The sequence below is a fragment of the Gymnoscopelus braueri genome, assembly GCF_963280865.1.
Source record: "Gymnoscopelus braueri genome assembly, chromosome: 22".
Classification (NCBI taxonomy): Eukaryota; Metazoa; Chordata; class Actinopteri; order Myctophiformes; family Myctophidae; genus Gymnoscopelus; species Gymnoscopelus braueri.
The window spans coordinates 40,407,021-40,432,362 of NC_137624.1; the positions used below are offsets into that span (position 1 = coordinate 40,407,021).

The following is a 25,342-nucleotide window of genomic DNA, read 5'->3' on the forward strand; positions in this document are numbered from 1 at the left end:
ATGAACCTCGTGAACCTCGAATCGTGATTCGAATCGTATCGTGAGTTGAGTGAATCGTTACATGCCTAACACATTGTTTGCCAGAGGTTTATTAAAATAGGGTACGTTCACCTGCATATCTTCCATCCACTTACCTTGATATGTTTTGTGCTGTGGAAGCCCCGACGCGGAAGTGCATGTAAACAAAGCGTGCGTGCGAGACGGCGGAGGGTCCCGACTAACGCCTGGAACAATAATATTTCTAACGCGATCCTCCATTGCAGAATGATCGTCGATCGAAAACGGCTCACTTCCACTTTCTTTTATTTTTCAAAAACAGTAGATCTACAAGCTCATTGCGCGGCACTCGGTGCCGCGCTATAAGCTTGTATATCTGCTATTTTTGAATAGCCAAAGTATAAAATATGGATAAAGGGGTAAAATGATTGTGACGCTTTCTTAATTTTGCTGGGAACCCCCTGGTACCCCCCCCCCCCCCCCCAAGGACTCCTGGGGGTCACTTTGAGAACCAATGCCCTAGTTATTTGAATTTGTGAAATAGCATTATTTAGGCTATATTATTAGGGCACCAAATTGCTCAGGGCCGGCACTTCGTACCTCGACAATGAACATGTCCTCAGCTCCTCTCTCAAAGTAAAGCGTCCTCTCTCTCTTGTTCACACACAGAAACTTCTGCTGGCTGCAGATTGCGTTCCGTCCATAGAGGACGATGGACACGTCTGCGTCCGTCCCCGCTGCAAACTCGTCACTGGTGAAGACTTTGATCTCGTAAGGCACAACTAGAAACGTGAGGAAGACACAAGACAACGAGTACTATATTATGCACATTAGATACTTGTTCTCCCAGTGTTGTTCAGCATATAGCATGCATGAATATTGTGGCTGTATTTACAGACGATGGCATTGAACAAAAGTTATAAAAAATAGCCGATCTACAAGCTCACAACGCCTACATAAGAGTACAGAAGACGTCACTCGTCCATCCCCTGGTTCGTAAAGTAATTTCTCTATGGAGAATAACATTGGGTCATCTTAGAATCGTCTCATAAAAGAATTGTTACAAAAATAAACAAACTGTCTCGGCGATATCGTCAGGGAGGAGGTTCTGTATCGTTTATGATAGTCAGTCACTCATATTTGATACAGTCTGTTTCTGGCGAAAATGTAACTAATTCGGCGGAAGTAACATTAGCGTTTTCTGACCGTCAGTTGATGCTTCATATCCATTAAGAGTCAAACCTCCGGGGTCATTTGTTTATTTTTGGAACACAGTTCTTATTTGACGCGATATTAAACACGTCTATGGGAATTCAGAACGGGGGGGGGGGGGGGTGGGGGAACGCGACCCAGGTAGGATGTGTAAATGACGTCAGACTTGGGTGCTCTATTGCGATACATTGTGAGCTTTGTAGATGAATAACTTTGTTGTTGATTTTCACCTATAATGACATGCTCAACATAGGTTGAAAGCGGTTAAGTCTGTCTTTAGGTTTTTATAAATAGGCCTATTTAAACCATTGGTTCTCAAAGTGGGGTCCGGGGACCCCCAGGGGTCCTTTAGGGAGTTCCAGGGGGTCCCCAGCTAACGGGTCCATTTGGTTCCATTTGTACACTCTCAGAGTTAAATTAACATTGATTTTACAATATAAATTGGGAGATAGAAATGCCATTAAAGGAGAATTTTGGACTAAAGTTTTCTTACCTTTTCTATGACGTTATGATATCTTAGGATGAATGGTACAGTAGAAACATTTCATAACTCCACCCCTGAGCCGCCACAGCTTAAAAGGTGCGCGGATAGGCCTTAGGTTAGATCACATATTTTAATAGCTTTTTTTTTTTTTTGTTTGTGATCTGACGTTCATAGTGACAGAACACTATGCAACCAAAAAAAAAAAAAAAAAAAAAAAACATAAGTCTCGCTAGACGAGATTGAAATCTCGAGATTTCAATCTCGTCTAGCGAGACTTCTGTTTTTTTTTTTTTTTTGGGACAGTGTTTTGTCACTATGAACGTCAGATCTAACGTCAGATCTAACTATCCGCGCACCTTTTAAGCTGTGGCGGAACACATGTAGGTAAAAAAAAATCTATTTCTTAACTCATTCAAACCGGGAACGCATCTCTGCCATTTTTTGATTTCTTTGGTATTCGAACATAGCAGATCTACAAGCTCATAGCTATGAGCTTGTAGAATTGCTATTTTTGAATAGCCAAAGAAATCTTAAAATGACCAAGATGCGTTCCCGGTCTTAATGGCCCTGGGGTAAAAAATACTTGCCTGACAGCGATGATAATAATGTAAGTGCTGGTTGAATATGCCATACATACTGTACATACATACATGGTGTATAATACACTGTCTGTAGAGTGTAGAAGTACTCTGTTACAAGTAAAACTCAGGAATTCGAAATTTACTTGAGTAAAAGTACAAAAGCATTGCTATCAAAATGTACTTAAAGTACCAAAAGTAAAAGTACAAAAATGTTTGAAAATAGCAGATCTAGAAGCTCTCAACGCGTCGCATCGCGACGCGTTGAGAGCTTGTAGATCTGCTATTTTCAAATAGCCTATGTATAAAATAGAGCTAAAGTGGTTCATGTATGTCTTATAATATTGTAATTTATATCTGAAAAGTAACTAGTAACTAAAGTTTTGAAATAATTGTAGTGGAGTAAAAGTACAATATTTGCCTCTGAGATGTAGTGGAGTAGAAGTAAAAGTATTGGAAATTAGAAATACTCAAGTAAAGTACAAATACCTCAAAATTGTACTTAAAGTAATACTAGGTAACGTTTTCAACAAAACTAAAGTTAAATTGTATATCTTTTGCGAGTGGCAAAAGTTTCACAACACCCACTCCGTGAATTTCACCCCCGGAAGCCTTTTATTTATATATTTTCTATTGAAAGTGGACTGGGGGGACTTTCCCGGGGAAATGACGTTCCTGGCCAACGTCATGACGTCGTGGCCGACGTCCCCAGGAACTACCGCAACGGTTTCCTGTTTGGCCAGGAACTACCGCGCTATAACAAAAAGGAACCTCACGCTGATGTTAAGATAATGTAGGATTGGAAGATCGAAAAAGAACAGAAAAAGAAAGCACAGCTCATGGTAACTAATGCTCCACTGGCTAAGAGAAACGATCCGTAGATAGTATAAAACAATTAAAAGATCGCTTTTTGAAACGCTTCCGGCTTCCGGTGAAAACGAATGGAATTCTGGGTAATCGAGGATTACGGAAATTGTATGCAGTGACGGTAGTGACCAGCAGAGGTTGCTAAAAATCGTTATTTGGGATTCTGCATTGTATAACTTTAAGTACAGTACTTAAGTAAATGTACTTAGTTACTTTCCACCACTGAACAGGTCCCATACATACATACATACATGGTGTATAATACACTGTCTGTAGAGTGTTAGGGAACAGGTCCCATACATACATACATGGTGTATAATACACTGTCTGTAGATGGTTAGGGAACAGGTCCCATACATACATACATGGTGTATAATACACTGTCTGTAGATGGTTAGGGAACAGGTCCCATACATACATACATACATGGTGTATAATACACTGTCTGTAGATGGTTAGGGAACAGGTCCCATACATACATACATGGTGTATAATACACTGTCTGTAGATGGTTAGGGAACAGGTCCCATACATACATACATGGTGTATAATACACTGTCTGTAGATGGTTAGGGAACAGGTCCCTGGCGATGGCTCCGTCGTCTTCCCCCGTGTCCAGCCACCGACCGCACGGGAAATACAACCTTTGGCCCAGAGACTGAGCATCGATCTCCACCGAGTCCAGGAACCAGCCTGCTGATCCTCCTCCTGAGTGGTGGAGAAAGTACTCGGATGTTTTACTTAAGTAAAAGTACCAATACTGCAATATAGAAATACTCTGTTACAAGTAAAAGTCCAGAATTAAAAATGTACTTGAGTAAAAGTACCAAAGTATTGGCATCAAAATATACTTAAAGTACCAAAAGTAAAAGTACTAAAATGTTTGAAAATAGCCGATCTACAAGCGATGCAACGCGTTGTTGTGAGCTTGTAGATCTGCTATTTTCAAATAGCCTCGGTATAAAATAGAGCTGAAGTGGTTAATGTATGTTTCATAATATAATAATTTATATCTGCAAAGTAACTAGTAACTAAAGTTTTCAAATAATTGTAGTGGAGTAAAAGTACAATATTTGCCTCTGAGACGTAGTGGAGTAGAAGTAAAAGTGTAGAAAATGGGAAATACTCCAGTAAAGTAAAAATTCCTCAAAAGTGTACTTAAGTGATAAGTACAGTACTTGAGTAAATGTACTTAGTTACTTTACACCACTGCTCCTGAGACATGGATGCAATGTTTACATCCATTTGTGTGCACTGCATGTGCACAGTAAAGACCTCTATAGTCTTAATTTAATCCATTAAGACAGAGAACGTACGCATCTGTGTCATTTTAAGATTTCTTTGGTATACATATTCAAAAATAGCAGATATACAAGCTCATAGCGCGGCACCGAGTGCCGCGATATCTGCCGCAAATCTTTGAATATATATAACTTTATTGCAACTCAAATCTTTGCGTCTGGGGGTCCCTGGATCATAACATTTTGAGATGGGGGTCCGCGGCCAAATACATATCTAAAAATATCTTCTAAATCCTAACAGTATGTTGCTATATCAGTGGTGCTCCAACTTTTCCAGCCATGTATTTGGCTGGGGACCCCCATCTCAAAATATGTTGTTCCAGGGACCCCAATGTTCACTTTGAAACATATATATATATTCAAAGATTTGTGCCAATTTTTCACGATTTTTCAAATAGCAGATCTACAAGGTCATAGCTCATGACACCTCCAACCACTGCAGTTGGAGGTAACTCTAGGGGGGGGGGGGGGGGTGTGTGTGTGCGTGCGCGCGCGTGTGTGTGTGTGCGTACGCGCGCAGCGCGTGCTTGTGCAGATTTATTCTGAGTGGCAAATAAAATGCAACAATGTATCTGTCTTTACCATCGTTGTCGTGCCCAACGCGTATCTTCCTGAGTTGTCCGAGTTCCACAGCTTCCACGATGAATTCGTCCATCAAACCTCGCTCAAACTTATTCCTGTGAGTCTTTGAGGCCTTCATGGTTATTATGCCTGTTGATGCATCAGACTTATGAGAGTATGACATGGCAGTGTGTTTCACCCAGCCTGTGGTCTAAAAAACAGCAGTATTTTTAAGTGGTGAACGTGTCTGAAAAACACAAGTGCGTGCATGTGCACCAGAGTTGATTTCCTCGACTAAAACTACGATGAAAAGAGTCGGTCGACTACCTATTTTCACTGACAAAAACTAAATAAAAACGAGATAAAAACTAGGCTATGATGGCTAAAACTAAGACTAAATATATTAACAATTACGTCAACAAATAAAAACTAGACTAAAATGTTATTGAGGGACTAGAGGAGAAGAGATCCAGTAGAACTAAAAGACAAGTTTTATAGTTTGCGCTCGGGTGTTGCGCTCTGAAAATAGCAGATCTACAAGCTTGAAGATCTGCTATTTTCAGCATGCAACCAAGTGTAAAATCAGTCATTACGACGCCATCAAGAAGCCGCCAAAATACATTTTAGTCGACTAAATCAACTGTAGATTTAGTCGACTATAATCTTATGATATTTAGTCGACTAAAACTAGACAAAAACATTTCAGATGACTAAAATATGACTAAAACTAAATGGAATTTTATTCAAAAGACTATGACTGAAAACGTAATAAAAATTTGTCAAAATCAGCACGTGCGTGTGTGTGTGTGTGTGTGTGTGTGTGTGTGTGTGTGTGTGTGTGTGTGCGTGTGTGCGTGTGAGGGGGTCTCAGCTTTAAGTAAGAAGGGGGGGGGGCTTCAAGGTAAAAAGGTTGGGAACCACTACTAACACTGCTAGATAATAAGGCATTATGCAATACATACTGTACACAAGTAAGACGCGCGAACACGGGAAGCGAACGCAAAAAAAAAATAATAATAATGAAAAAAAAATAATAATAATAAAAAGTTACCTATGCGCGCCTCCTTCCGCTGCGTTCGCAAATAGTCTGTGGCAAGTTTGGAGGCAAATGGAGTGATCGTGTTCTGACCAGGTCAAATATAGTAGTAGGATTCTCCCTCCTGTCATTGGAGTCATTCATTCACACACAGAGATAGTGTGTATTCCATATAATGATGTCATCACACAATGATGTCACCACATCATTATGACATCAGATGTAATTGTCCTTTTAAATGTCGTTATTGTAGTTTCTAACACAACACCATTCAGCAACTTCTGGGAATAAATTGCCCTGCCTTCTAACTCCCTTTCTGTAAATTACTTGCACTGATTCACAGTGGTGCTGGTGTGTGAAATGTTTCGCTGGACGATACATCTGAAAGGACATGATAATGACTCCCCAGCTGCTGTGGTAGTCGGACACAAGGTGTACTCATTTGAAGGAAACTATCAAAAGAAGAACAGTGTTCAGATGGAAGTCCACATCTTTAACACAGTGTCTCTGCGCTGGAGGAAGTTGCCCCCAAGGACAAATGGAAGAGGAAAAGGTCCCCCTGATGTTCCCTCCAGGCGCGCGGGCCACACAGCTGTACTTATAGCAGAGTGTGTCTACATCTGGGGAGGGTTTCCTTACTGCAACCTGCTCTATGAATTTGATGTCGACTCCCACAGATGGTTCAAGCCCGAGATTTCTGGAACCGTTCCAGAGGTGAGGTACTACCACACAGCCTGTGTCCTGGAGAAGGTCATGTATATCTATGGAGGATCCGTCAAGTGGACTAGATACACTAATGACATGTACAAGTTGGACACCACCACAATGGTCTGGGCTTTAATTAACACCAGAGGAACTCCACCACCTGCTTCATATTGTCATTCTGCCACCATCATCGGGACAAAGATGTTTGTAATTGGGGGCAGTGGGGACCAGGGGGTCTACAACAACATCAGAGTGTTTGACACAGAGACCAACAACTGGCTGAACACACCTCATGCACAGCCTCTCCCAGAAAGACGCTGGGTTCATGCAGCCTTTGCCTACAATGGAGAGCTGAACATATATGGTGGTGGCTACAACTACAAAAAATACTTAAATGATGTTTGGAAATTCAACCCAGTGACCTTCACCTGGAATAAGGTTGAACTCAAGGGAAACGGCCCTTCTCAGATGTATTATGGTGCATGTTGCATGGTGGGAGATCGTATCATACACTTTGATTACAATTCAAATAACCATCTCTCTGATGGTCTGTACATCTTAGATTTAAATCCAACACTGAAGACATTATGCAAGCTAGTAGTTATTCAGTACGGTGTGGAGCAGTCAGAACTCCCTCACGACATCAGGTGGGAACTGGCAGCCATGACTAAAAACCACTAGAAAGGTTCACATGCTCAGTGGAGCGCACATCTCTGCCAGGAAGTGTGACCAGTCTGGAGTTTGACTCTGTAATAGAGTGTCTTTATGTGAAAGAACAGCTACTGATTAGGAACATTGTTTGCACCTGTGCTGATTACCGATATCCCCTGTACCTGTTACAATCCTCTGAAGTGTTTCTTTTTTTGTGAGATCTAACTCTTCTTAACACATTGACTGCCAGAGTTTATTCATAATGTACTCACCCCCTTGCCAGCGATTTGCGTGTTTTTTTTGTTTTGTTATCTTGTTATTTAAATTCATTTAAGTTTCTCTGGCTGCGGTTATAAACACATACGAGGATCGACCAGCAGAGAGCAGCAAATTGACACCTAGATGACTCGCTGACTCACTCACCCCCTCCAAACAGGCTCAAACAGTCAAATACGTCATAACCGGTTGTGATACACGACGACGATGACTGTTAGTCACCCAGACCAAAGAAAATAGAAGTGGAGCTCTCTGTTTGTTTTTTATACCATGTGAAAAACCGTGTTTTACCCTATTCTGGCCGAAAATGACCGGGGAAAAAAAATGTGACCCGGAAACAGAATCTGAGTTATGCATCCGGCTCCGGGTGAGTGTGACGTAAGTGGAAAACGAAACTGATGATGAAAAATAAACAGAACAGCGCGATCACAGATTAAACAATGAAAATTCCACAGAACGAGTTAACTCGTTCTTCAGAATTCCTTCCGCTGCGTTCGCAATAAATGCAAATGTGGTAAGAATGCATCAGTGCGTCATTTTGTCACCTGTGTCATCCTTTGTGCCATACAGGGTCATGAACACATTGGCGTCTGTGCCGCCATACTTCTTATCACCCGTTTTTATCCTTACTGTGTACGTGGTGGACATGGCTGTAAAACAGGAGAAAATGTAGCACTCAATGACAATCACGAAGTCAACTATTGGGATCGCTCGATATTTCTTTGAATTATTTGTCAAGGACCTGAACATTTCTAACCCATTAAGACCGGGAACGCATCTGTGTGTCATCTTTTGATTTCTTTGGCTATTAAAAAACAGCGGATCTACAAGCTCATAGCGCGGCACCGAGTGCCGCGCTATGAGCTTGTAGATCTGCTTTTTTTTGTTGTTGAAAAATCGTGAAAATGTGTGCAAATCTTTAGTTTGAATATATATATATACTTTTTTTTTAAGCAAACGTTTTTAACTCAAATCTTTGCTTCTGGGGATTTTACAAATGTCTTCTAAATCCTAACAGTTATTTTTTCCTAACGTTTTTTTAAATAATTTTCTTTACTTATGTTGCTGTATTATCTATGGTTTTCAAACTTTTTTCATGTCAAGGACCCCCAAAATAATATGTATTTGTCCGCGGACACCCTCCCATCTAAAAATATTTAGTTCCAGGGCCCCCCAGAAGCAAAGATTTGAGTTAAAAATGTATATAAAAGACCTATGTTTCTATATCAGTGGTGCTCAAACTTTTTCATGTCATGGACCCCCAAAATGATATGTATTTGGCCGCCGACGCCCATCTCAAAATATGTTGTACCAGGGACCCCCCAGAAGCAAAGATTTGAGTTAAAAATGTTGGCTTTAAAACTATATATATTCAAAGATTTGCAAAAAAAAATCTTGATTATTCAAAAATAGCAGATTTTCTATAGTCATTTTGTCACCTGTGTGAATATCCAAAGTGAATAGCCAAAGTGTAAAATAATGCTTTTTTTTGCTCAAATCTAAAAATGACACAGATGCGTCCCAGTTCTTAATGGGTTAAAGTAAAAACAAGCGCCCCTCTTCCCCAAACCCTATGATTTGCAATAATACCTACATGTATTATTGCAAATCAGTCTTTCTCACCTTTCTGCTCCAGACCAAGTGTAGCTGCCCCTGAGTCCTCATCATCCTCATCGTCACCCTTCTTCATGAAGGCCTCATCCACGGGAACCAGCTCCCTCGCCAGCTGTCCATCGTCCTCATCAACAGCCAACCAGCGTTTACAAGGGTAGTAGTATCTAAAATAGCATTGTCGTAGTTTTTTTTATTTTATTATGAAGAAAAGACGTAATTTCAGGCTAGTTCTGTATCGTTTACAATGATACCAGGGTTCCGTAGTATTTTTTAAATTAATGCAATTTAGTTTTTTTTAAGAATGTAAGTCCTATCAACATCTTTTGTTTTAAACTATATGCTTACCAATGATTTAAAAAAAAAATATTTATTATTGATGGCATTTTTTACTCTTAAAGCTTTCATGACATTCAGTTTTACAACACATTAAAAGTCTTTGTCATGGTCCTTTAAACGAAAACAAAAAAGTTTTAACTGAAAATTCCACTCCAGTGAGCCATTGCAGGTGTTTTTCTCTCACATTTCTAAAGCCTTTTCAACTGCAATGCAAAAAGAAATCTTTGCCTGCGGGTGTCGCTGTTGAGGGATTTTGCCTGTCAATCATCACTCCTGCTCCCCCAGCCCCCCATAGGAAAGGATAGAGGAGGGGAGGGGCGAGGAGGAGAGTGGGCGGGATTACTTTTCAGCCTAATTATTCAGAAAACCCCAGACCACAGAAAATCCACTGAATGTTCAAAGTTCAGTTTTTTGGGGTGTAATTGAGGTCATAAAACCCCCCAAAAAAAAAGTGAAAATTAATGTCATAGAACCTTTAAGTCAAGTTAGTGGTCTTCATTTTGTATGAAATTCCCTGCTTTGGCATGTGAAATGTAATGTATCTTAAGGCGGCTTTCCATATGCATGGCCTCACCCTACCCCACACCACACTGCCCACTTGTGCCTCGGTTTCTACTACAATGAAGTGGGTAGAGTGGTGTGTAAGTGGTACTAAACTGGTGCCTAAAAAGTACCCAGTCCTGGGTAGGTCTGAGCTAGGCCCAACGGGGCCAAACACTTCATAATGACTGATCACTCACTGACTTTTTATTTAGAACAGGATATAGTTGTAAAACATTATAATACTTTATAGATTATTATAATCACAGTTAAAATCTATTCTAGTGTTATAATTATCATAGTTGTAAAACATTATAATAATTTATAGTGTATTATAATCACAGTTATAATCTATTATAGTGTTATAATTATCATAGTTGTAAAAACATTATACTACTTTATAGTGTATTTTGATCACAGTTGTAATCTATTATAGTGTGTTTTGTAATTATCATAGTTGTAATACATTATAATAATTTATATTGTATTATAATCAGTTATAATCCATTAAAGTTTATTATAATTAGCATAGTTATACATTATAATTTATATTGTATTATAATCACAGTTATAAGGATCCATTTGGTTCATACCGAACCAAATGGTTCACCCGCACGTGCACAGGTGATTTGCATTTGTATACAGGACAGTTGGCCACTCACCTTACATTGTTAGACAAAAAGCAATGACCTCCACCTATGTTTACATTACAAATGAGTGTCAATGACCGGAGTCTGCTACTCATACCTGTGGATACTTTTGTGTAATGGAAACGGTAGATATTTTGATGCAGTGTGGTGTTGTGTGGTGTGGTGTGGTGCTTAAGCCGCAGTGGAAAGGGGGCTTTAATGTCTAGTGTCATAATTTGTGGTAATGGGTCAACCTTGCACTATAATGAATATAATATCTAAAGTGATGGATGGATGGATGGATTGATTTACTTACTGAAGATGCAATACAATCCAAAACCAAACACTTCTGTAACATCATTTAACGTACGTGGTTTCATCTTTCTGGTCTACTATCTCGATTCTGTCCAGGAACCAGCCAGCGCTGGGCCCGCTGTTGTCATGACGGATCCTTAACTTCTGCAGAACCCCGAGTTCTACCGCCGTGACCTCAAAGATGTCCTCCTGGACCACACGGGGACAGGCCAAGCACAGAGAGTGAGGACAAGTCGGAAGTCATGGGTCCATGAGAGCAGTGTCGATTTCGTCGACTAAAACTATGACAAAAAAATGTTCGTCGACTACCTTTTTTTCACTGACGAAAACTAAGACTAAATATATTGACAATTTAGTCAACAAATAAAAACGAGACAAAAATGTTAGTGAGGGACTAGTGGAGAAGAGATCCCGTAGAACTAAAATGTTTTATGTTTGGTTGCGCTCGGGTGTTGCGCTCTGAAAATAGCAGATCTACAAGCTCACAACGCGTCGCGCTGCGACGCGTTGTGAGCTTGTAGATCGGCTATTTTCAACATGCAACCAAGTGTAAAATCAGGCCTTTACGACGCCATCAAGGCACCGCCAGAATACATTTTAGTCGACTAAATCAACTGTAGATTTAATCGACTAAAACTAGACAAAAACTAAAACATCTCAGATGACTAAAATATGACTAAAACTAAAATGAAATTTTATTCAAAAGACTAAAACTAAATCAAAAATGTCTGTCAAAATCAACACTGCATGAGAGCCTGCTTCACTACGCGGTCCATACTGCAGCTCACCTGGCCTCTCTCAAACTTGTTCATGTTGTTGGCCCTCCTGAGCTGTCTCTCTCCCGTGTCGCCCGTCTCCCCGTAGATGTCGATGTAAACGTTGGCGTCGGTCCCCGCCAGCCACATGGTCCCGGTGAACACATGGACCTCGTACAGGTTCACTGTGGAGGCAACCAGAGTCATACAGTTAAATTCACCCAAAATATACTGTTACGTCACGCTAGATTTTAATCTCGAGATTTCAATCTCGTCTAGCGAGACTTCCGGTGGGGCACATTCAAGACAATCACGTTGCATAGTGTTCTGTCACTATATGAACGTCAAATCTCACCAAAAAACAAACAAAAAAAAAGCAATCAAAATATGCGATCTAGCGCAAGGCCCATAGGTGCACGTTTTTAGCTGTGGTGGACCCGGGATGGAGTTATAACATTTCTCTATTGTACCATTCATCCTAGAATATCATAACATCATAGAAAAAGGTAAGAAAACCGTGGGGCTTTAATATGAGCATAAAATCAATATTTTAAATATTGTTTTTTTGCACATGCATTCCATAAATTCCCACACATGACAAATGGCATCAAACGTGCGACGGGCATTGCCTCTCCTGAGTAAAAGATGTTTGTAAAAATAAATGCAATATTTGTTATAAATGTTCTATTTTGTTATAGAAGGCAATTATATTAAAGCCTATTTGGCTTATTAGCCAGGGATCCTTTTAACAAATTACATGTCACAATCAGTGGTGGAAAGTACTCAAGTAATTTTGAGGTACTTTTACTTTACTGGAGTATTTCCAATTTTCAGTACTCTTACTTCTACTCCTCTACATCTCAGAGGCAAATATTGTACTTTTACTCCACTACAATTATTTGAAAACTTTAGTTACTAGTTACTTTGTAGATTTTCATTGTTTTTACAAAACATACATTAACCACTTATATATAACAGATAAGCTGTTATATAACTTATATAACACTTATATATAACAGCCCTATATACATTTTGGCTATTTGAAAATAGCCGATCTACAAGCTCACAATGCGTCGCATCGCGACGCATTGTGAGCTTGTAGATCGGCTATTTTCAAAAGAATGTTATACATTTGAAAACTTGTGAAATGGGACATTCTGCATAATGAGTATTTTCTACTTTTGCTATATTTAAGCACATTTTGATACCAATACTTTTGTACTTTTACTCAAGTAATTGTTGAATTCCTTACTTTTACTTGTAACGGAGTATTTCTACAGTACATTGCAGCATTGATACTTTTACTTAAGTAAACAATGTGAGTACTTTTTCCACCACTGCGTCACACACAACGCTCTCCTCACCTTCCAGGTCTTCGGAGTCCGAGGGCAGCAGCTCGACCCACAGCTCTCCGTCCTCCTCGTCCTTGGCCAGCCAGCGGGCGCAGGGAAAGTGCATCGACGCCACCACCTCCTGCTCCACCTCGACGGTCTCGTACTCCTCCTCCTCCTTTTTGCCCTTCTTCTTCTTGTCCTTCTTCTTGTCTTTCTTGGTGTCCTCCTTCTTCACCTGGATCTGGACCATGCCCATGGTCAGCCACTTCACGTCCAGCGTCTCCAGGTACCATCCGTCGCCGATGCCACTCCCGTCGTGGCCGATGCGGATCTTGTAGATTTTACCCACATCACCGCCCTCGACCTATAGGTTATATAAGAAGCAGTGTTGATTTTTGTCCACTAAAACTATGACGAAAAATGTTCGTCGACTACCTTTTTTCCACTGACGAAAAACAAAATAAAAACGAAACTAGATAAAGTGCTCCTCGGAGCGTTATACGTTATTGTGGCCTCTTGGTGGCGCTATAATAGGCCAATGTGAAAAGGGTGGCATTCATGATTTGAGGCATTTTGTTTTCCGAAAATGTGTTTTGCTAAATTAGACCTGCTGGTGGCGCTATAACAGGCCAATGTGAAAAGGGTGGCATTTCTTCCTCGGCCTGGAGGGAATGTGCATGTGAAACGGACACACGGCGGGACGGACAGGGTGCAAAACATACTCTCTCGCCATGCCTTTCGGCCTGGCAGAGACAATAAAAACTAAGCTACGATGACTAAAACTGAGACTAAATATATTGACAATTTCGTCAACAAATAAAAACTAGACTAAAATGTAGTGGAGAAGAGATCCAGTAGAACTAAAAGACAAGTCATTTTATGCTTGGTTGCGCTCGGGTGTTGCCCTCTGAAAATAGCCGATCTACAAGCTCACAACGCGTCGCGCTGCGACGCGTTGCGACGCGTTGCGAGCTTGTAGATCTGCTATTTTCAGCGTGCAACCAAGTGTAAAATAAGCCATTACGACGGCACCGCCAACATAGATTTTAGTCGACTATAATCTTATGATATTCAGTTGACTAAAACTAGACAAAAAAAATTCAGATGATTAAAATATGACTAAAACTAAAAGGAATTGTATTCAAAAGACTATGACTAAAACTAAATAAAAAATTATGTCAAAATCAACACTGTTGGGAAGAGAACAGCGTTACAGTAGTCGTTAGATGTATTTCTCTCATGGGGTGTGCCGATATATCGTCCCGCGATATATCGCGATACGTTTTCGTGACGATATGTATCGTTTATTTTTTTTACAATAATGATAATCAGGCATGCAAACAGCCCCGAGGTGAAAAGGGTGACAACATGTTGTTTTTTTCGGGTCAGGTGTCACACTATTGCCCTATTTGGATTCAAAACGGCTATTGTAGCTGAAAAGCTACAAGTTTGCATGTCTGAATAATGCAAAACAGAAATATTTGTTTGCATTTGCTTCCCCCCCCCCCCATATATTTTCATTATAAAAAAGTGCTATATATCGTATCGTATCGTATCGATGTCGTGAGCCCAATATCGTATCGTATCGTTTCATGAAATTAGTGTATCGGCACACCCCTACAAAAACCATTAAAAAAAAAAAGCTGTCCTTGGCAGTGAATCAGTTTTTTTCAAGGACCCCCAGTTTGATATGCATTAGGCCCACAGATCCACATTTGATATTATTTTTTACCTCTGGGGACCCCAATGTATACTGTAAAATCAAAAATGTGTTAATTTAACTCTGAGGGTGTACACATGGAACCAAATGCATCAGTAAGGGTTCATTTGTACACCGTCAGAGTTAACAGACCTGTAACGATCACCCAGGGGGTCCCCGGACCCCACTTTGAGAACCAATGGCTTAGACATTATGAGACAGACCTTGAAAATCTCAGTGGTTCCACGTTCATAGTTGTTGGAGCGGCTCTTGAGGGAGATGACCTCGGTTTTACCGTGTTCCCCATAGATCTGACAGTAGACGTTGGCGTTGGTGCCAGCCGAGTGGCGGTTCCCAGTGACCACGTGCATTTCGTAGAGTATCGCTGTGGGAAAGAGTCAACAGGGGAGATGGTAATGTAACTGTTTTGGTTCACAGGGTGTGTTGTGTTGCATAATAGCATTGAACACTGAGTTTAAAGGTATAGTAGGCAACATTAAGCCTATATTTGAAAAATACCTCTATATATATATTTTGCATTTTTTCCCCTCTATCAGCCACTATATAATGATGCTGGGGTGTTTTCCTGCATTGAAAAACACTCCTCTTTCTGAAATCCGTATTTTCCCTACTATTTAGGTTACACATCCGGGTATCCGGTGCGTAAATTCACGCACGCATGTGCGCATCCGTGCGCGTCCGTGTCCGTGTGGACTTTTTACTTTCGGTTTTAAAATGCTCTCAAACTCCGTTTTTGATGCACATAATTTACTTTTCAGACAGCGTTTGGATAGAATTTAGTTGTTTAACTTCATATATGTGGTCAATTTGTCATGAAAGAGCCTATTTCAAAATAAAAATTCAGAGAACCGGCAGGGGCGGGCAGTTCCGCGAATTGTATCCGAATAAAGTAACCTATATTCGGCATGGACGGTTTAGAAGTCTCCTTAACTCTATGGAAGTCCTCCGTGCGACACCCCCTGGTGGTCGGGGAAACGAACTGCTGGATTTTTTTCTTTGTTTATCTCTGAATCGCCTACAATCCCTTTAAGGGTGCAACAGTTCATCGAACTAATCAAAAATCTATCATAGAAATAATAGATTTTAATAAAGTAATCGATTTTATGGGGGAAAATTTGGTCAATTAATAGAACAATTCAGAAATTTAAATTTAAATGTTCGAAATCTCTCAAAAATACAAAACATTACCGATCTACAAGCTCACAACGCGCCGCAATGCGACACTTTGTGAATCAATTTCCTCCACTATAATTTTTTTTTTGAATTTCTTTCACTTCGATTCATTGATAGTTATAATACAATACAAACGTGGTTAAAATTCGTTATACATGATTATAAACATTTATAACGAGTATTATGATGCCTTAAGGGCATTATAATGCATTATAAATGAGCTTATAAAGCATTATAGAGGCGACCTTCATAGAAAATGTTACCAAAAAGGTAAATGAATATGAAAAAACACCCTTCTTGATTTTCAGTTAATCAATACAAGACCAATAATCGATGGTTGCAGCCCTAACAGAGTGTTATTTTATTCACATAACGGTATATTATGATTATTTACATTATAACATGGTATATTTACTTTGTTCAACTTCCACCACCTCGCTGGGGTAAATCTCGATCTCCACCTTCCCGTCGGCTTCGTCCTTACAGAGCCAGCGGTGGCTGGGGAACATGTAGCGTTTCCCGTGGACCGGCACGGTGATCTGCACGTTGTCCAGGAACCAGCCGGCACTCAGACCCTCGTTGGTGTGGCCAATGAGCATACGATTAATCTGTGATCACAATTGAAGTGAATGCAGTACAATTATCAGTGGTGGAAAAAGTACTCACATTTCTTACTTAAAGGTAGGGTAAGTGATTTGCGTTGGTTAAAATAAGTGTTAAATAGCTCTATATTCTGATAGTACTCGTTGCTATAGAGTGTTTGTTCAGTAAAAGGAGTCTCCTTGTCTCTCCACCTCTTTATTATACAGAAAATGCATTTTCGTTTCAGTTTCAGTTTCATTTCCAATTTTATCCAACCAGGACAGAGAACTCAATCAGGATATAGATTAAACAAGTGAAATTGGAAGTGATGACACTAAGAAATTAGCATGCAAAATTGGAACTGGAACACTATACAAATTAAGCTTAAAAATTGGTACTTTCTCCTGATTGGCTGAGATTTTGACACCTACCGAAAAATGTATTTTCTGTTTATTAAAGAGCTGGAGAGACAGGGAGACATCTGTTACTGAACAAACACTCTATAGCAATGATTACTATCAGAGTATAGTATTTTAACCTTTTAACAAAATACTTTTTGTTTTAACCAAAAAATATCACTTACCCTACCTTTAAGTTATCAAGTATCAATAATGCAATTATAGAAATACTCTGTTACAAGTAAAAGTCCGGAATTCAAAATGTACTTGAGTGAAAGTACAAACGTATTGGCATCATAATGTACTTAAAGTACCAAAAGTAAAATTATGCAGAATGTCCCATTTCACGTTTTCAAATGTATAAACATCTTTAAAAAATAGGAGATCAACAAGCTCACAATGTGTCGCATCGCGACGCATTGTGAGCTTGTAGATCGGCTCAAATAGCCGTATAGGTCGGCTTCAAATGGCCGAAATGTATATAGGGCTGAATTGGTTAACGTATGTTTTGTAATAATAATCAAAATCTACAAAGTAACTATATTAACTAAAGTTTTAAAGGTATCATGACATTCATTTTCACTTTTTTTATTTTCAATGTTTTATTTGGGGTTTTATGACCTCAATTACACCCAAAAAAACTGAACTTAGAACATTCAGTGGATTTTCTGTGGTCTGGGGTTTTCTGAATAATTAGGCTGAAAAGTAATCTGAGCTTGGCCCTTCGACAGTGAGGTCACAGTCGATTAATCCCGCCCACTCTCCTCCTCGCCCCTCCCCTCCCCTATCCTTTCCTTTGGGGGGGGGCGGAGCAGAGGCGATGATTGACAGGCAAAATCCCTCACCAGCGACACCCGCAGGCAAAGATTTCTTTTTTCATTGCAGTTGAAAAGGCTTTAGAAATGTGAGAGAAAAACACCTGCCATGGATCACTGGAATGGAATTTTCACTTAAAACTTTTTGTACACTTTTGAAGGACCAGGACAAAGACTTTGAATGTGGTGTAAAAGTGAATGTCATTAAACCTTTAAAATAATTGTATTGGAGTAAAAGTACAATATTTGCCTCTGAGATGTAGTGGAGTAGAAGTAAAAGTATTGGAAATTGGAAATACTCAAGTAAAGTATAAATACCTCAAAATTGTACTTAAGTACAGTACTTGAGTAAATGTACTTAGTTACTTTCCCCCACTGATTGTATCCCTCCCCCCCACTGCCCTAAGCCTTTTCATACAAGCAACACAACCCCAAAAACATTGTCATCATCACATGATCCACACAGAGAGAGAGAGAGATGGAGGGAAATAGGCCATGCCTCCTGGCAGAAAGTTGCGCTCTAATTCAGCCAGTGGTGTAAAGTAACTAAGTACATTTACTCAAGTACTGTACTTAAGTACAATTTTGAGATACTTTTACTTTACTGGAGTATTTCCAATTTTCAATACTTTAACTTCTACTCCACTACATCTCGGAGGCAAATATTGTACTTTTACTCCACTACAATTATTTGAAAACTTTAGTTACTAGTTACTTTGCAGATATAAATGATTACATTATAAAACATACATTATCCACTTTAGCCCTATTTTATACCTAGGCTATTTGAAAATAGCCGATCTACAAGCTCACAACGCGTCGCATCGCGACGCGTTGTGAGCTTGTAGATCTGCTATTTTCAAACATTTTAGTACTTTTACTTTTGGTACTTTAAGTACATTTTGATACCAATACTTTTGTACTTTTACTCAAGTAAATTTTGAATTCCGGACTTTTACTTGTAACGGAGTACTTCTACATTGCAGTATTGATACTTTTACTTAAGTAAAACATTTGAGTACTTTTTCCACCACTGCTTATGAGGAACGTACATTTCCGATGTCAGCAGTCTCTGCTATGAAAGTGTCCGTCTGTCCGTCCTCGTAGTAGTTTCCCAGGTCGTTTGCTGAGACCACCAGCATCATTCTGCAGGTGTCCCCCTTGTCTCCGTACAGCTTGACGAACACCCTGGAGTCAGAGCTGGCTCCGGGGACGTCGCCCGTCTTAATCGCAATCCAATAGTTGACGTCTGAAGAGAAATGGAATTGCATGAATTTCATGAAATAAAATGGTAATAAAAAGGTAACCACAAAATGTCACCATGCCTTCACGAGGAGCAGGAAGCGAATATTATTATAATAATAATAGTATTAATAATAATAATAATAATTGACTGTATATTATAAGTGTCAGGTAGAACACCTTGTACTGTACGTCCAAAATGATTAATGTTATTTTCTTTTTTTTCCTCTTTTTTTTATATAAGGGGTTCTTAGGCAGGGAAAAGTACAATACATAATGCTTATTTTTTACGTACAGACAAACATACAAACAGGTACAGGACTTCGCACCTGTATATCTGCTATTTGTGAATAGCCAAAGTATAAAAGGTTATAAAAGTGGTTAAAATGATTGTGATGCTACATTAACTACCTTTGCTGGGGACCCCCTAGAACCCCCCCGAAGGACCCCTGGCCCATACAATTACTTTTTAGGAAAGTGGAAAAAAGAACTTATGGATCCATATCATTTAGTCACAAACTCTTGTTAATACTTTTCGTTGGTTAAATATTTATAAAACACACACTTTAACCACGTTCAACCTGGTGGCCCTATTTTGGGCGTGTCAAACTTTTTAAACATCTTCCAAAATTGCAGAAACAGCAGATCTACAGTACAAGCTCACAACAACGCAACACAATGCGACACATTGTGATCTTGTAGATCGCCAATTTCCGTTACTTTGTCCAACATACAACGACGTAGGGCCTTCGTTTATGAAAACAAACAAAAAGTTGAAGATACAAGGTTTCTACCCGACAGAAGCACTCTTTATACCAGTGGTTCTCAAACTTTTTCATGCCAGGGACCCCCAAATTGATATATATTTGGCCGGGGACCCCCATCTGAAAATAATGTTGTGCCAGGGACTCCCAGAAGCAAAGATTTGTGTTAAAATGTTTGCTTTAAAAGAAATATATTCAAAGATGTGCACAAATCTTCAAGATTTTTCAAAAATAGCAGATCTACAAGCTCATAGCGCGGCACTCGGTGCCGCACTATGAGCTTGTATATCTGCTATTTTTGAATAGCCAAAGTGTAAAAGGTTAAAATTATTGTGATGGTATATTCACACATTTTGCTGGGGACCCCCTGGAACCCCCTCAAGGACCCCTAAGGGTCCCCGGACCCCACTTTGAGAACCAATGCTATATACTCACTAAAGAGGCGAAGACCGTCTCCGTCTGGAACCAGCTCACGGACGATCTGACCATCGTCTTCATTGCGGTCCAACCACCTGCAGAGACACGGTAATAATAGGTCCATTAACTGCATGAAACTATACACTGTAATGTAATCCTGAGGGTTCATTTAGACTCTCTGAGGGTGTACAAATGTAACCAAATGGATTTGTACACTCTCAGATTTACAAATGGATAAATTAACACCAAGGAGGAACACAGATATTAACACATTGACTGCCAGAGTTTATTCATAATGTACTCACCCACTGCCAGGGTTTTTAATCATTTTTTTATAGAACAAATGCGAATTATTTGTCCGTTTATTTTCTAACTTTGAAGAGAATGGATTTTATTTATTTTTAATTTTTATATCTCCTAATTCGTTGTGAATAACGGAAAAAAATGTATACTCAAAAATTAGAGAAACATTTTAGGAATTCAAAAACAAAATAAAAAAAATTTATAAAAAGGGGAGTGTGTTGTTGAGTGTGTTGTTAACGGCCTTTTTTTATGTTTCAGAGATAAAGATTTAAAAAAAGGTAGGTATATGAAAATGTGATCCTTCTTTCCTTCTCTCCCCTTCTCTGACGATTCCACCAGTTAAGGGGGAGTTTTTTGTTGCCATTGTCGCAAAAATTGCTTGCTCAGGATGGGACAATGTCATGGTCTCTACTTTATATGTAAAGTGTCTTGAGACAACTTGTTATTTGGCACTATAGGCTATATAATACAAATGAATTGAATTGAATTGTGAGATTGTATATAGTCCATTTTATAGAAAACGTCAAGAACCTTCATTCATTCAAATTTTAATGACTGAAAAAAGAGCATTACTGTCTCTGGTGACAAAGCAGAGGTTCCCTTCTCAGGTGTAACCTGGCACCGCGCGGCTCGGCGTGCGTGTGCTTTATAGCTCCACTTACTGGACGACAGACAGACAGACTGACAGGGAGCTGGCTAACCACAGACGGTGTGTTTAGTCCCTATTTGTAACCAGACTCTGCTCCATCAACTCCCTAACTACTTAAGCACCGCCGGCCACATGGAGAACAACCAAGACTCTGCTCCGTCAACTCCCTAACTACTTAAGCACCGGCCACTGGAGAACAACACAAGGGTCAACACGCCCAGAGCTGCAGGTGAAATTCATTCTCATAGTGTACAGCAATTAAGGTCTTAGTCTTTTTAAGCCATTCAATCCGGGGACGCATCTGTGTCATTCTAAGATTTCCTTGACAATTTTTTGAAAAATCGTGACAATGTATGAAAATATTTGAATATATCATTTTTTAAAGGGAACATTTTTGACTCAAATCTTTGCTTCTGGGGGGATCCCTGGCACAAAATATTTTGAGATGGGGGTCCATGGCAATATACATATAATTTTGGGGGTCCTTGACATGAAAAACTTTGAGAACCACCGATATAGAAACATACGTTTTTCAAAAAACTGTTAGCATTTAGAAGATATTTTGTAGAATCCCCCAGAAGCAAAGATTTGAATTAAAAATGTTCAAGATTTTTCAAAAATAGCAGATAAGATAGCAGATTTTTCAAAAATAGCAGATATACAAGCTCATAGCGCGGCATGAGCTTGTATATCTGCTATTTTTGAATAGCCAAAGAATGTAGAAAAAATTATCACAGATGCGTTCCCGGTTTTAATGGGTTTAAGCGACTGTACAACTACAAATCACGCTAAAAATTAATGCCCCGATATCCTACAAGTTTTCAAAAGTATAAAATGTATAAAAATCTTTTGAAAATAGCAGATCTACAAGCTCACAACGCGTCGCATCTGAAGTGGTTATACTGTATGTTTTGTAATAATAATCTAAATCTACAAAGTAACTTAGTAACTAAAGTTTTTAAATAATTGTAGTGGAGTAAAAAGTACAATATTTGCCTCTGAGATGTAGTGGAGTAGAAGTAAAAGTACAGAAAATTGGAAATACTCCAGTAAAGTGAAAGTACCTCAAACTTTTACTTCAGTACAGTGCTTGAGTACATAGTACTCAGTTACTTAGTTACTTTCCATCACTGTAGTCGACTAAATATCAAAATCTTAGTCTTTTAGGGTTTTAGTCTTTTAGTCTTGGTCAACAAAATGAACATTGATAGGTGATGATTCGTATTCAAACAACAAAACGAGCATGCCAGTGATTTAGGCCGTGGGCCGAGTGCTCTTATTCTGACTTTCATTGATCCCCACTCAGAAACTGCATTCTTTTTTCAGGGTAGATATATAAAATTCTTACAAGTACTGTAACAAATGTTTCCAGCTCCGATTCGTGCGCCAGAACGATAAAGACCGATTTTAACAAATGCAATTTTAAACAGGCAAATATATGCAGGGCTACTCAGAATCTCCATGGCAACCAGGAAGAAAACATTCCGTAAAACCGAAACTTCTGGTCCAAAAAATATTAAAATGAGCGTAAAATATAGATTTTCCTAACGATATACCTATACCTATACCATAGGCTACTAATAGTTCATTCATAACCGTATTGGACTGCTTTTGTATATCCAATTATTTTCGCTATATTGCCTTGCCTCTCGTTCACTGCCACTACGGTGATTTGATCATTAACATAAATGAAGCGGTAACGTTAATTCTTGTCTTTCTAATCTAAAATTGTATCATATTTAAGTATACTTAATCTGTTACAGTTACAGATAATTTTTCAAATAAATCGTATTACCTGTTAAACTGTGAGCCATTTATAGTCAGTGGTGGAAAAAGTACTTCACACGTTATATGAAATATTGCCTTTCCTGTCGCAAGGGAACACAATGGCCGCAGATTCTGGCTGGCCCTCCTCCCTGACCATCACCTTGTCCAGGTACCAGCCGCAGCCTCCGCCGCGACCGTCGTGGCCCACGCGGACCCTGCGCACCTGGCCCAGGACCACCGCCTCAATCAGGAACTCATCGTGCTATACGAAAACAAAGTCATATTATGTCATCAAAGGTCCACCTTTGTCATTTTTAGATTTGAGCTAAAAAGCATTATTTTTACACTTTGGCTATTCAAAAATAGCAGATCTACAAGCTCATAGCGCGCGCTACAAGCTTGTACATCTGCTATTTTTGAAAAATCAAGAAAATTTGTGCAAATCTTTGAATATGTATATTTTTTAAGCGAACATTTGTAACTCAAATCTTTGCTTCTGGGGGTCCCTGGAACAACATATTTTGAAATGGGGGTCGGCGGCCAAATACATATAATTTTGGGGGTCCTTGACATGAAAAAGTTTGAGCACCACTGACATAGAAACATACGTTTTTCAGAAAAACTGTTGGGATTTAGGAGACATTAAGAATCGGCTTCAGATCTTAATGGGTTAACAAAATAATAATAAAAAATGTTCAGAAATTGTAAATAAGGATTTGGAAAACACAGGACATGATGTTAAAGCATTGGTTCTCAAAGTGGGGTCCGGGGACCCCCAGGGGTCCTTGGGGGGGAGTACCAGGGGGTTCCCAGCAAAATGAGTTAATTTTGCAGTTAATTCAGTTTAGCCACTTGAGGCCGATATACGTTGGCATTTGAAAATAACCGATCTACAAGCTCACATTTGCGACGCGTTGTGAGCTTGTAGATCGGCTATTTTCAAAAGAATCTTGCAAAAATGTTTAACATTTTGAATATTTTTGAAGCATTAACACAAATCTTGTATGGGGGGGTCCCTGGCACAAAATATTTTCAGATGGGGGTCCGCGGCCAAATACACATCAATTTGGGGGTCCTTGACATGAAAAGGTTTGAGAACCACTGTGTTAAATTATTGTCTCAGGAATGCGACAAAAACGAATTCTCCATGAATTCAAGGCTTCATGGGGTGTGTAATTGATTGAAAATAAGTAATTTTTTGGGTGAACTACTCCTTTACTATAGGAGAACAATCCCCAAAACAAGCATTATTCCTATTATTCATCATCATCAAAGTCATCAACATTATTGTATGTATTCTCTCATGCTGAATCAGGTAGTACTCACGTTGCCCTTTTCAAACTTGTTGGCGTTGTTTTTGCACTTGAACATGAGTCTGTCCCCGGTGTCACCCAGGTCACCGATGACATTGACACTGACACTGGCGTCGGTGCCACTCCCACTGATGGTGCCGGTGCAGATGGTGATCATGTACTTTATCACTGAGACGGATGGAAGCAGAGAAGAACTCTTTTAGAACATTCTACATGGCATAAAATGACTCAAAACAACATCACTGTTTCCCCAACCTGAGATTGCAAATGGAGGCAGTATCTATGAACCATAAATCAAACATTTTCTGAAAGTTACTCAAGTAGTGATGTTATGTTATCAGTGGTGTAAAGTAACTAAGTACATTTACTCAAGTACTGTACTTAAGTACAATTTTGAGGTATTTTGACCTTACTGGAGTATTTCCAATTGTCTATACGTATACTCTGCTACATCTCAGGGGACATTTTGCAACCAGTGACGTAAAGAAATGGACATATAGGCCTGTAGGGTGTTCAGGTGGCACAGAGGTAAACTTAGGCCTGTTAGGGTGCTCAGGTGGCACAGAGGTAAACTTAGGCCTGTAGGGTGCTCAGGTGGCACAGAGGTAAACTTAGGCCTGTAGGGTGCTCAGGTGGCACAGAGGTAAACTTAGGCCTGTAGGGTGCTCAGGTGGCACAGAGGTAAACTTAGGCCTGTAGGGTGCTCAGGTGGCACAGGGGTAAACTTAGGCCTGTTAGGGTGCTCAGGTGGCACAGGGGTAAACTTAGGCCTGTAGGGTGCTCAGGTGGCACAGCGGTAAAATTCCTGCCTGGGGGTTTGAATCCTCCACGGTGCCTATACATTTTTATCATTAATTAAAAACGATGATAAAAATCAAGTTGTGGGCTTGAGATCCTGCTTGATGTGACAATAGCAGGATGTCATGACTCTCACTATGAGCTTAATGTACTGTTTATTGCAGTGGTTCTCAAAGTGGGGTCTGGGGACCTGCAGGGGCCCTTGAAGGG

General features: G+C 39.6%; 1 protein-coding gene across 1 annotated transcript in view; it reads right to left on the reverse strand.

Annotated features, from left to right (window-relative positions):
• loxhd1a (lipoxygenase homology PLAT domains 1a) overlaps positions 1-25,342 on the reverse strand; it is a gene marked incomplete at both ends in the record, with an annotated part of 83,262 nt that overhangs the window by 29,367 nt on the left and 28,553 nt on the right. Inside the window, 14 exons of the mRNA XM_080419622.1 lie at positions 598-779; positions 3,679-3,846; positions 5,022-5,150; positions 8,214-8,318; positions 9,292-9,446; positions 11,158-11,291; positions 11,891-12,042; positions 13,222-13,555; positions 15,115-15,275; positions 16,500-16,692; positions 18,932-19,128; positions 20,321-20,397; positions 23,099-23,283; positions 24,348-24,502. Coding sequence (XP_080275748.1) covers positions 598-779; positions 3,679-3,846; positions 5,022-5,150; positions 8,214-8,318; positions 9,292-9,446; positions 11,158-11,291; positions 11,891-12,042; positions 13,222-13,555; positions 15,115-15,275; positions 16,500-16,692; positions 18,932-19,128; positions 20,321-20,397; positions 23,099-23,283; positions 24,348-24,502 — 2,327 coding nt within the window. The remainder of the gene's footprint in view (positions 1-597; positions 780-3,678; positions 3,847-5,021; positions 5,151-8,213; positions 8,319-9,291; positions 9,447-11,157; positions 11,292-11,890; positions 12,043-13,221; positions 13,556-15,114; positions 15,276-16,499; positions 16,693-18,931; positions 19,129-20,320; positions 20,398-23,098; positions 23,284-24,347; positions 24,503-25,342) is intronic.